The sequence below is a fragment of the Cricetulus griseus genome, chromosome 5 (genome assembly GCF_003668045.3).
Source record: "Cricetulus griseus strain 17A/GY chromosome 5, alternate assembly CriGri-PICRH-1.0, whole genome shotgun sequence".
NCBI lineage: Eukaryota > Metazoa > Chordata > Mammalia > Rodentia > Cricetidae > Cricetulus > Cricetulus griseus.
This window is the reverse complement of record NC_048598.1, coordinates 116,521,859-116,534,881: the sequence shown is the minus strand read 5'-3', so window position 1 is coordinate 116,534,881 and position 13,023 is coordinate 116,521,859. Positions and strand designations below refer to the sequence as shown.

General features: G+C 46.8%; 1 protein-coding gene across 2 annotated transcripts; it reads left to right on the top strand.

Moving 5' to 3' along the window:
* The first annotated feature begins 221 nt into the window (after positions 1–221).
* Ahsa1 (activator of HSP90 ATPase activity 1) lies at positions 222–8,271 on the top strand. 2 transcript variants are annotated; one of them, XM_027418622.2, is made up of 9 exons: positions 222–445; positions 1,699–1,889; positions 3,839–3,921; positions 4,294–4,411; positions 5,478–5,566; positions 6,806–6,934; positions 7,411–7,512; positions 7,742–7,793; positions 7,882–8,271. In XM_027418622.2, exons 1-9 carry the CDS (start codon positions 366–368, stop codon positions 8,052–8,054), a joined length of 1,017 nt encoding a protein of 338 aa, XP_027274423.1. In that variant the 5' UTR covers positions 222–365; the 3' UTR covers positions 8,055–8,271. The 2 variants fall into 2 exon arrangements, with proteins under 2 accessions (XP_027274423.1, XP_035300951.1); XM_035445060.1 differs by lacking the exons at positions 1,699–1,889; positions 3,839–3,921 and having other exon boundaries at positions 287–445.
* The last annotated feature ends 4,752 nt before the right edge of the window (positions 8,272–13,023 follow it).

Sequence of the window (13,023 nt, the reverse complement as noted above, 5' to 3'; positions counted from 1 at the left end):
GCTTAGCAGGATCGTTTTAGGTCCCGAGGAAACAATGAGACCAATATTTTGTGTCCCTACCGGTGAGGGTTGGTAGTTTGAGGGCTTAGACTTCAGAGATGTTTTAAGATAAACAAAGAGTTTGAAGGAACTCCAAAAGTTACAAAGCCTACTCTTTGGCGAGCCGGAACGGAAGTACCCGGTAGGAGCGAGGAGGAGCCGGAAGTTAAGGTGGGGAGGGGGTGGGGGTGGAGGGAAAAGCAAGCCAGGAGGTGCTACTGCCGCTTCTAGTAGTTTCCAGGCGCTGCCGGGCGGCTGGGACCGAGCGGTCCTGAGGCTGTGGCTGCGGCTGCTTGGGAGCTGGTAGCGGCGCGAAGTGTGAGCTGATGGCCAAGTGGGGTGAGGGAGACCCACGCTGGATCGTGGAGGAGCGGGCGGACGCCACCAACGTCAACAACTGGCACTGGTAAGGGCCAGCAAGACAGGCCGCAGGAGCACTGTTACCAGGCTAGGGTTTGGGGGTGCCTGGGACCTTGGCGTGTACGGATCTGGGGCCCGAGCAGCCCTGCCCTGGGGTTGGGCGTGGGTCCTTCCTGTAGCAGGGGTCTTCTCCATCCCTCGCCACCATCGCGGTGTTGGGGCCGAGGGGTCCGGCGTAGACCGCCGAGTCCCAAAGGAGGAATTTCAGAGCGATTAGAACAGAGCGCCTTAGTTGCTGCATCCCGGCTGAGCCCGGAGATACTTCCTACACGTGGCCGCAGGCGTCCTTGAGATCCAGAGCCTTGCCGATTGTGATGGGAGACTGCTGGGGAGGTCTCGAGCCCCAGCCGTGGTAGTTACTAATTTGTGGGTTACAGCGAGAGTAGAAGTCCTAGGGGACTGCTGCCTCAGTCCAGCGGGAGAAGCTTTGGAACGTGATCTGCAGGGCGCTTGGAGCTTCGGGATGCTGAGCGCGATGCAGCCTCTCACCCGGAACTGTTAAGTTCTGTTGTAACTCCAGGTTGCCGGGCAGTCATGATTTTACAGCCTAGCCGTTCTCAGAAGCTTTCCTTATCTTTATGAAATCGCGTAGAAGGCGGTGTTGTTGGGAGCGCAGCTGAACTTTACTCACCCTAATTTTTGTTTTACTCGGTTGCTGTTTCGTTTGCTTGCATCGCTTTCATAGAAGGGCAAAGAATTGGTTTTTCGCTCTCAATTTTCTCACCCTGTCTCCTCTTAACACAGTACTTGGACCGGATTTTTCTTGTGGACTTTTGTGACACTGCCTAGTGGGCATAGAATGTTTAGGGCATTGAAAGCAGTCTGAATAAGACGGGCCAGAACACTGCTGATGAGGGTAGCATTATTGGTTTTTGGTTTTGCCTTACTGTGGCTCTTAGCAAATTGCTTGCTGTCTTTTGCAATCCTGGCTTCAGCAGTAGGGTCACAGCTTTCCTGTTGGCCAGGTGGGGGCGCCGTGTTAATAATCAAGGATCATCCTACTAAGACCGGAAAGAACAACTTAAATGCTAGTTTGTATATAGCACCTGCCTTTGTCGACAACTCACCACCCGTTGGCTTCCCCAAAATGGCCTGTTTGTGGAGATGCTGGGGTAGAATTTAGAGGATTTGTTGTCGTTATTGTTCTTTTCTTCTTCCCTTAGCTTTGCATTTCCTTGCTGTGTGAAATTGTGCCCTCCCCTTGTCTGCTAGCCCTTAGCTTTACTTTCTGTCTTGCAGGACAGAAAGGGATGCCTCAAATTGGTCCACAGAAAAGCTGAAAACTCTATTCCTGGCAGTTCGAGTAGAAAATGAGGAGGGCAAATGTGAGGTGACGGAAGTGAACAAGCTTGATGGAGAGGCGTCCATTAACAACCGGAAAGGCAAACTGATCTTCTTTTATGAGTGGACCATCAAATTAAACTGGACAGGTAAGGGTCAGCCAGGCCGTAAGAGGCGAGGTTAGCTCCATTTCCGTTGCTCCTACACTTTCGGGAGAGGTTTTGAGCAGTGACAGACTTTTGAAGGGAGGGGACAGTGCTGCTTTGAGAAAGGCACTATTGGGTGCCACTGTGTGACACCAAATGCATTTATTTGCTCTCTGGGTTTCATTGGTCCCACCAGTGAAGTGTCAGGCCCTACATCTTTGGACTTCGTTCTGTGTTAGAATTCATAAAGTGATAGAGTCTCAGGCTAGTTTATTTGTCAAGGATCATCCTACTTTGTCAAGGATTCCATTTGTCTTATGAGTGATTTGAAGAGGGAGTGGCTGTTTGTTTTCTTTTAGCTTCAATCATTTTAACTCCAGCGCAAAATCTTAACATGTTAGACCACTGTACTATTGTAGTTGATAAGTAACTATTACTTGGGACTAGAATTTTGCCATCTTCTAATTTAGTCTCCTTTCTATAATATCCTTAGTAAAAAAAAAAAAGAAAAGAAAAAGAAAAAAAAAAGAAATGGGGCCATGTGGAATATTTTCCCAGTGAATAGTAAAGAGAATGAAAGTAGATAGATCTGTCTATGATTTTTGTTTTTTCAAAATATATCTAAAGTATTGTGGCCTGGAAGGACTGTATCTTGTCCAGTCTCCTTTTTATATAACATACTGAGAAACTGAGGCCCAGAGACGTAGAGTCATTTTTGTCATAGTTAATGTGTGTTCCTAAAAGTTAGTGCACTATGCAACAGTCATTCAGTAGGAAACCACAAAGTTTATAGAGAGGATAGGATTAGAAATACAGTACTTGATGGCCAGTGGTGGTGCACACCTTTAATCCCAGCACTTAGGAGGCAAAGGCAGTCGGATCTTAGAGTTTGAGATCAGCCTGGTCTATAGATCAAGTTCCAGGACAGCCAGGGCTACACGGAGAAATCCTGTCTTGAAAGAAAGAAAGGAAGGAAGAAAGAAAGAAAGGAAGGAAAGAAAGAGTAATCCAGTACCTGTCAGATGTCCATGATACATGCCTGTAGTCCTACCAGTTGGGAAGCTGAGGTAGGAAAAGGGGGAAAGAAATATACCATTCCAAAAAAAAATCATCAGTGGAACATTTTTAAATTAAATTAGGGTGGAGAGACTGGAGTTCAGTTCTGGGCACCCACATCCTGCAGTGCACAACCACCTATAACTCCAGCTTCAGAGGCATGTGGTGCCTCTGGCCTCTGAGGGCACTTGCATACAGGTGCACAGGCACCCACAGGCACACACAATTAAATATGGAAACTAGGAATTGATGCCAGAACTTTATGCACGTGATGAGTATGAAATGCACACACACTGTTAGGATTGAAATTCCCTTGTGTTCGTGGGCATCAGGGATTCCAGCTCGAGGGCTCTTGTGAGAGCGTGGAAGGGGGGTCTTCTAAGGCAGGATCATCACACCAGTGGTGCATTACCTGACGGATGATTTGAGATTTGAACTGTCGTTTATTTCTGTGCATCTCTTCATCTTCACCTGGCTCTAGTTTTCTGTGTTCACTTCTTGTTTCTCCATGATGAACTCACATAGAAGCAAGTATGATATTGCCGTAATCAAGTTGTTCCCGAACATATTAGTCATATTGGATAAATGCTTATGTCTAGAGCAGGTGTTGTTCTAACAGAACTGGTGCTAGTGGCCACCCAGACAGGCTCTGGGAGGATTGAGCTACTGCCTAATTTGTGTGGCTCCCAGTGCCTTGCTGTAAAAACCTAGTATATCTCTCCAGCAATGGTATGAGAAAAGGCATTGGGTGCTGTTGATTGCTTCTGGAATGTAGCATTCTCTGAGAATAGAGGGGCAGCTTAGAATGGGGGTTAAAAGAAGACTGAGTGGACGGTGTTTTGGCAGGACCTTCCTTGCAAAGGCAGAGGCTAATGGAATTGCATTGCTTTTGACAGGTACCTCTAAGTCAGGAGTGCAATACAAAGGACATGTGGAAATCCCCAATTTGTCTGATGAAAACAGTGTGGATGAAGTGGAGGTTTGTTTCCTAACTCCTTGTCTGAGTCTTCCCTGTCTGTAGTCTCAGATGAGAAAGGCGGTCCGCCCCTCGACGTTAATAGTCCAGGCCAAGCCCAGTCTGCAGATGAGTTTCTAGCTATGTGATGCCTTTGGAAACTTCCAGAGCAACTTGTATATACTCAGTATCTCTGCTTTAGCTGAGGAAATGGGTTGATGTCATCCATCTCTACCCTGGCAGAGAGAAGTTGAGAAGGACTATTGTTGGGGACTGCTCAAATGGGGCAGCTCTACACCTTCCCTTCAGAAATGTCCGCTGTTTGATTGCTCGGCCCCCACTTTTGTGATAGTGTCCCTTAAATCATTTATCGTCTACTTTTGATCTCTCACTCAGATTAGTGTGAGCCTTGCCAAAGATGAGCCTGACACAAATCTCGTGGCCTTAATGAAGGAAGAAGGGGTGAAACTTCTAAGAGAAGCAGTGGGGATTTACATCAGCACCCTCAAGACAGGTATCCCTTTAGAACTCTGTGCCTGAGGAGGCTGTCTTCCACCTGCAGACCCTGACTTGAGGGCCTGGACTGCCCTCCCCTGGCAGATGGGTAATGATGGGGGTTGGGGGTTGGGGGTGAAGTTGATCTGAAAGCTGTGAAGTAGAGGAAGATCTTGAGCTGTCTAATAGTGTTGGCTGTTAAGTTCTTGAAATGTGGCTAACCCGCCAGGCGTAGGTAGCGCACATCTTTAAACCCAGCACTTGGGTGGCAGAGGCAGGTGGATCTCATTGAGTTCGAGGCCAGCCTGGTCTACAAAGTAAGTTATAGGACAGCCAGGACTATTACACAGAGAAACCCTGTCTTGAAAAAAAAAAAAAAAAAAAAAAAAGGAAGGAAGAAAGAAAAGTGGCTAACCCAATGAGATGTACTGGGATTTTGAAGGCAGTGTCCAAAAAGCAGTATAGAATATTGATAATCTTTTAAAGATTGATAGCCATTGAAATGGTAGTTATGTTAGGGTAACATTAAATAGCATGATTAGGTTAAGTGTACTAGTAAAAGTTCACCTTCCATATTAACTTTTTAAATATGGCTACTAGACATTTTAAATTACATTTGAGACCCACACATGTTTCCTTCAGACAGCTCTGATCTAAAGACGATTGGAGAGTCATCCTGGACTGTCGCTGGTCCTCCTCCTCCAGGAAGTTGACTTGGTTAGAGCCAGAGGGGTTAGACCAGATGTCCTGGGGGATTCTGTCTCTGCCACATCCTTCCAGTCTTGGTGTTGGAGTTTATATCATGCTTATCCTTGAAGTTGATCCTTTTTAGTGAGGACCAAGACTCCGGTGTTGTGACTAGCGAGTCTCTTGTATAGAAAAAAGGGACTAAAGACATGGTAATGTTTCCATTTTCATCAGGGTTTAAGCTTTCTAAGATAATGCTGCTGCATTCTGTACACTTAGATAAACTAAAGGTAGAGATGAGAGCGTGCAGGCTTTCCCGTAATTCTGGTTATGACACTGCGTTTGTCTCGTGTCCTGGGTCAGCTACTAAGAAATTAATATGGGTTTTGTCTTTTCAGAGTTCACTCAGGGCATGATCTTGCCCACAGTGAATGGAGAGTCGGTAGAACCAGTAAGTCAACCAGCACCGAAAACTGAGGTGTGCAAGGTAAGAAGCATTCCCAGGTGATGGGGTTAACCATCTGCAGAGGGGGATGAGTGACCGCCTTGTGCCACATCTGCTTTTCTGTGTCCCTGACTCCAAAGCCAGGGCAGCCCTTTGTGTGTGCTTTTTATTTCTATTCTTATCTATATGTTCAAGTGCCCTTGGAGGCCAGAAATGGGTGTCAAATCTCCTTAAACTGGAGTTGCAGGCAGTTGTGAGCCACCCAGTATTCAGGCTGGGAATGGAAATCGAGACCTTTGCAATAGCAGCAAGTGTTCTTAAACACTGATCCATCTCTCCAATCCCCTAACCTGTTCTACCTTTATTGGCTAGTAGTAGACCCCTAGAGCAGAGAAGCCATCGGGGACATCAAAGTGTGTGACTTTTGATTGCTCTTAGGACCAGTTGGCTGCTCTTAGCATTATTTCTAGCTGTAGAGTTGGCAGTATGTTCTTTGTTAAAGATCTCATGCAGGGTTAAGTTGCTAACTTTATCCATCAGGAAACTGATTCTCATCTCATTCTGCTTGTGGAGCAAGTACTTGGTTTTATCTAGAGCTAAATCCTGGTGGTTCCAGCTCAGCTCTTGGTTTAGAGCCCTGCATCCTTTCATCAACAAACACAGTGAAGAGCGCACCAGAAAGAGCTGCATCCAGCTTGCTTGCTTGTTCCCCTTTCCCTCATTTGCCTTGGTCTTTCTCTTCCTTCCTTTTCTGCCTTTATCTTCCGGCCCTTTGTTTCCCTTTTTCTTCCTTCCTTTTCTATACTGGGAGCCAATCCCGGGACCTTGTGTGTGAGGAGTGTCTCTTCTGCTGCTGAGCTAGCTCCTCACCTCCCCAGTCCAGTTATTTCAGGATGGTACTTGTTTGAGAGTTACACTGAGTTCTGCTATGCCTAAGTACACAGTACACAGAAAAAATGTGTGTGTGAATGTTGGCTTGTCCTTGGTCTGTCTGGTGGGTAAGAGGACTTGTACTTCCTTGGACTGGAGAGGTGGCTCAGCAGTTAAGAGCACTCCCTGCTCTCAGGGGATCCAAAGGTCCTTGACTGGAAGTCTTCAGTAAGGATGTTTCTGGATGAGTTCTTCTGTGGCGGAAGCGTGTGCATGCACAAATTCCCTTTAACCCCTTTGAGTAATTAGCATCGCAGGTACAGGCTTCTGTGAGAGTGAATGAGTTATCCCTGCAGCGGTGTTGATTGAGTTTCACCAACTCTAAAGGGACCCCTTTCACCCTTTTCATAGGCGAAGTCTGCTCCTTCAAAAAGCCAGGCCAAACCTGTTGGTGTCAAAATCCCCACTTGTAAGATCTCCCTTAGAGAGACCTTCCTGACGTCCCCAGAGGAGCTCTATAGAGTGTTTACCACCCAGGAGGTAAGTGAGCTTGCCATCACCCCGGGGGCCCTCAGGGTGCAGGGCTCTGCTGATTGGTGAAATTGCAAGGCCTCTTGATACTAGCAGGGGTGGGCAGAGGGCATTTTCACACACACTCACATTTTTTCTGTGTACTAGTTGGGGTCATGTCAGCAGGAGGCAGTGCATTCTTGTTAGAAGAGTTAATGAGGGGTGAGCGTATAGCTCGGTGATATGGCACTTGCATACAAGCCCCAAGTCAGATCTCTAGAGCTGGAAGGAAGGAAGGAAAACAAGGAAAGAAAAAGTAGGTGCCTGAAGTAATAGCATTGTGGATTCGAAGTCTTCCTGCGGGCTAAGCCTAGTCTACAGAGGACCAGAAAGAGGGAGACAAAACATCCTCAGGGGCTGAGTGAAATCTCCAGGGAGGAGTTGAGAACTGGTGTGCCCGTGTCCCATTGAGAGCCATGCATATCCCAATTCCTGCTTCCCTGCAGCTGGTTCAGGCTTTTACCCATGCTCCTGCGGCCTTAGAAGCAGACAAAGGTGGGAAGTTTCACATGGTCGATGGCAACGTCACTGGAGAGTTCACTGATCTGGTGAGTAATTCCTGTCTCTCCCCAGGTTGTCACCTCCATTCGGTTAGATAAGTGGTGTTTCTCAGTTTTACGGGTAAACTTAAGACCTCTGTGATACTTTTCAAAACAGTGCTGTTATTTTTCTTGCATGTAACCCAGTCACACATACAGGTAACCCATACACACATTGCGTACCTGGGGTTGGGTACACTGTGGTGCCTCGCTAGACTAAGCTCCTTGGTCATTCCAGGTCCCTGAGAAACACATTGCTATGAAGTGGAGGTTTAAGTCGTGGCCAGAGGGTGAGTAATGCCATCATCCCCAAACACTGCAATCTTCTGATTTAAACCTGTCCAGGAACTCTGGATCTGAAAACTCCCCTTCCCATAGGGCACTTTGCTACCATCACCTTGACCTTCATCGACAAGAATGGAGAGACAGAGGTGTGCATGGAAGGCCGTGGCATCCCTGCTCCTGAGGAAGAGCGGACGAGGCAAGGCTGGCAGCGGTACTACTTTGAGGGCATCAAACAGACCTTTGGCTATGGCGCTCGCTTGTTTTAGGGCCAGCAGCAGAGGTTCCAGCCTGTTTGACACTTCAGTCCAGCCTGCTCATGATGGGCTTGTGATTCACAGGATTGCACCATCCCAACTGCTAACTTGGGGCTGGGGCCCCTCCCTCCACATATACCTTGGGTTTGTGCATGTTTTCTGCTGGGTGGGATCTGAGGGTGATTTCTCTTTTATGTGTACATACGCTAAATAAACAATTTTAAAAGCATGCATTTCTCATAATCTGTGTTGACTGAGACCCTGGTGTTGAGTTCCTTGAAGGTTTTGAATTTGAACGAATACAAGGGATTGAAGTTAGGTTCCAAAGAGAGTTGGGCACTGTAGTATACTCCTGTAATCCCAGGACTCAGGAGGTAGAAGCAGAATTAGGAGTCTGTTATCCATGGCTACATAGGGTAGCCATAGGCTATATGAGACCCTATCTCAAAAAAGTTGGGCTGGAGAAATGGCTCAGTGATTAAGAATACTGGGTACTCTTGCAAAGAACCTGGGTTCAAATCCCAGCACTCACATGGCAACTCAGAACCATCTGCCACTCCAGTTCTAAGGGATCTGATGCCCCATTTCCGGCCTCTACATGTGGTTTCCATAGATAGCATACAGGCAAAACACCCATACACAGAATAAAAATTTGAAAAGCACAAAAAATGGCTGTTGTTGACAGCAGGATTCTTGAGCTAATTTATTTTCATACTATCACACGGGAGAGCTAACATTCTGGAATAAACAGCACTAACAAAGTGTAGGAAGTAGGTACCAAGATGGTAGAGATGGGTCTTGGACTCTGACCCCTCTGCAAAGAGAGGAAGATGAACAGTGGTGGCTTTGTAGAGAGCTACTGTGTCCCAGTGTACTTTCATTGACGATCTGATCTCCATTAAGCCCTGTCACCCATTTCATAAAAATCTTCGGATTTTTCCTTTTATTTTTTTAATTTTGTTTTGTTTTTGAGGCAGAATCTTGCTATATAACACAGGCTAGCCTTGAATTCAGACTCCTGAGTGCAGGAATTGCAGAGGCATGCTGCCATGTGATCCTTTTAATATATATTAACATATATTTTGCCTCTGGCTGCTTAGGTTAAAAGCCCAAATCCAACAGCTGGTACTGAACATGGCTGGCATTTGGAATGCAGACTAACCATAGAGCTAGTGCTAACCTTGTATCTACTGCCTTGCCGTGTTCATCCCCAGAGGAGCAGCTGCATCTCCAGTGTGTTGAGTGAGTATCTCTCCTGGAGTAGAAAGTCCCAGACCTCTTAGTGTTTCACCCCGAAAAAGGAAGAACCTCTTTGGAGTACAGAACTCCAGGCCAAGTGCTAGAAGTCCTTTCCAGTAGAGTCCACATGGCAGGAAAAGTGAACTGAGCAAGCAGTCACTCCTAGCCAGGCCTGCCTCAGTTTACCCCCACCCCAGCATGAATCAGCACTCTATTAAGGCCTCTCATCTCCCATCTCATTAGGCAGTGACAAGGCCCAAAAGCTAATCCTACATGACTTGGCAGAATTTTATAGTTAAAACAGAAGATCAGATCATCTTGACTTAAATTATTCAGATAAATGATAGACTAGGATTGCACCTAATTTGGCATTCCGTCCAGCTGCAAGGGACATAAAAACACTTGACAGAGATCTTGGAATGCACCTTAATCAATTAGCCCCTCTTTTGTTTTTTCGAGACAGGGTTTCTCTGTAGCTTTGGTGCCTGTCCTGAAACTCACTCTGTAGACCAGGCTGGCCTCGAACTCACAGAGAGCTGCTTGCCTCTGGAGTGCTGGGATTAAAGGCATGTACCACCACTGCCGGGCAAATGAGCCCTTTCATACAGTACCAAAAACCAGAGCCCTGCCTCCTCTGTCTCTCAGTTTCAGTGTAGAGGAAAATGTGAAGAGATGATTTAGTAAAAACCCAACGCACCAGTGTGCCTGTTGGGTGTCAGCTTCATAGCCCCAGCCAGCCACTGCTGTATCTAACATTTCAGTTAGACTCTGGTCCCAAGATGCCCGTGGTGAAAATAAAACCACCGATTTGTTTCGAATGATGAATATTCCACTTCCTAGCCAACAAGGCAAATGTCCCTGTCAATAAAATGGGCCTAACAGGTACCTTGTGATTCCATGCAAAGTATGAGGTGGAGCACAATAGTGTACGCCTATCATTGCAGCTCTCGGGGCAGAGGCAGAAGGATCAGTCGCCACAAACCCAGGGCCACACTGGTCTCAGGTCTACATAAGTACCTGAGGTTAACCTGCGCTAGCTACAGAAGGGACCCTGTCTTTAAAAACTAAATAAGAATGCATTTGGCAACACCTAGTGTCTACTGACTTCTGGACTTGCAACCAACCTCAGGTTTTCCCCTTAAATTAAAATGGCTACTATGAGCTGGGTGGTGGTGCATACCTTTAATTCAAGCACTGGGGAGGCAGAGGCATGTGACCTCTGTGAGTTTGAGGCCTGCCTGGTCTACACAGTGTGTTCCAGGACAGCCAGGGGTACACAATGAAATTCTGTCTCAAAACAAAACCAAACAAACAAAAAAACCAAACAAACAAAACTGATACTATTGTAACATACTGGTTTAGTTCAAATTGCAACCCCCAGAACAACAGGTTTCCATGCCTAAGGGTCACCTGGGGGAACCTGTTGAATGGAGAATCTCTTGACTATAGAGATTTTTACTTCCTAAGTGTAGATGTGTGCTCCACACATTTGCATTTCCGTGTCTCAGATCACTCTAGTGTCAGGGTTGCATTTTTAGGAGCACTTCAAACATGAAAAAATAATCTACCTGTAATAGAGGAAGCTAGAGGCTCCCAGTTTTGGGAAGGCTTTGGACCACCTACTTCTGTGCTGCTGCTGGCTTTTTTCCACTTGATCTGCCCTGCCTAGCCCAGGGGCCTGCATGAAGCAACCCAGAGAGAGAAGAGGAACCAGCACATCCTCAGCAGCTGGGGCTACACAGTAGCAGTATTCACAGGGTTTTTGCCCAGCTGGTTGAGACAGAAAGGTGCAGGACATGAGGCTGAATCAAAGAGGAAGGGCCTTCTCTGATTTCAAGGCCTCCTGGCCCTGCACTAGTCACTTCTAAACTATCCCTTTTAGAGGTTCAGTGACCCCACCATTGGTGCTTTTCCCCCTGCACAGGTGTTCCATAAGCCTGTAGCCACCCGCACAGGGTCTCCTCCTCCTTTGCATAGCTTGAATAAACACTTATTTTATAACTGATTGGCTACTCCCCCTGCAAGCCTCCCAGCAACCTCTCATTTCTTTAGTTTCTCTCACCTGGGGCTCTCAACGTGGCAGCGATTTAGTAAGGCATTTAAAGCCCAATAGACAACCAGTGGGTATTGATTAGATTTTGATGATGTTTAAGTGCCAGGATAAAAATTCAACTAGAAAGGAGTGTAACTGACAGTGCCTACGGAGAGAAGCTGGGATGTTACAACTTTGGTGGGTTTTTTTTGTTTTTTGTTTTTTGTTTTTTTAAGAGTTTCTGCTAAAACACAATTAAAACAAGCAGAAGGTGGCAGACCATGCCTGTAGCCACTGCTATGCAGAGGGTGAAGAAGAGGATCACTTGAGCTTGGGAGCTAGAGACTGGCCTGGGCAAGCCGAAAAGACCCAGGTCTGAAACAAAATAGTCCTGTGTCATGTGTTTGTTACCAAGGCCTGAATCCAGGGATTCATGCATGTTAGGCAGATCCTATACCACTGACCAACATCCCCAGTATCTATTGCTTTGTTGCGGAACTGAGTCTCAGTAAGTAACTCAAGATGCTCTCCCGGCCACCTATATTTTGAGCTGCTCCACCCCCCTCACCCCCTGAGCCTGCTCCCAGCACTTCCAGGCCTGTTAACCACACTTTCCTGCAGAAGGACCATGGGCAGAGGCGGGAGGGGTCCTCTCAGACAGACACGTCCTGCCTGCCAGCCCCTTCAGGCTCTTAAATGACTAACAGCAGTGAAGTCTATCTTCTCCGTGGTGGACTTGCCCTTGGTCTCCAAGGGGAGAATTTTATTAGAACATGAAGAGCTAATATCTCTCCCTCCTGAATCCATTCAAGCTGGCAGACAGTTGGTAAGTTACTTTGATGTATAGACAGGGAGATAATTTAAAATTCATAAAACCCAGCTGGGCGGTGGTGGTGCACGGCAGAGACAGGTGGATCACTATGAGCTGGAGACCAGCCTGGTCTACAGAGTGAGCTCCAGCACAACCAGGGCTACACAGAGAAACCCTGTGTCAAAAAACAAAACGAAACAAAAACATACAAAAAACACCAGGTGGTGGTGTCTCAAAAAACCAACCAAACAAAACAAAACAAAACAAAAACAAAAACAAAAACAAAAAAACAACAACCAACAAAACAACAACAACAAAAAACCACATGTAACCTTCCTGTCGCAGCCTCCCAAGGGCTAGAGCCATAGACTGGAGGAGTGAACCTGACACCCCCCCCATGACCTGAGATGTTTTGTTACAGCCCATTAATTTTCTATTTGCACCAGAACAGATTTAGACTGCTGTTTAGACCCAGAGTAAGATACACCCCCAAACGCCAGGGAAGACAGTGGGGTGCTGCTGCTAAGGGTACAGGCTAAGGGAAAGTGCAGGAGGACCTCTCATTTCAGGTTGGATCCCTTCGAAGAAGGTGGCCCTCTCTGGGTGTGAACGGGAAGAAAGGGGATAATGAATGGTGAGAGTCTAGTCCCTGCATTCAGGAAGCCCCAAGGGCAGCTGCTTAAGGAAATGGGATAGGAGTTGGTTTGGAGATGTGATAAGGTCCACCCTTCATTCTTTAGCCAACAGTGTGAGAAAATAAAGTGCTTTATTGTTGATTCCAGAACAGCCTCCAGACAGCGGTGGAGGGGGCTGCAACTCAAGCCCCCTTCCAAGCCCTTTTGGAGGATTTGTGAATGGAGACAAAACAGTGACTCTTCAACATTTCCTCTCTTGGGGGA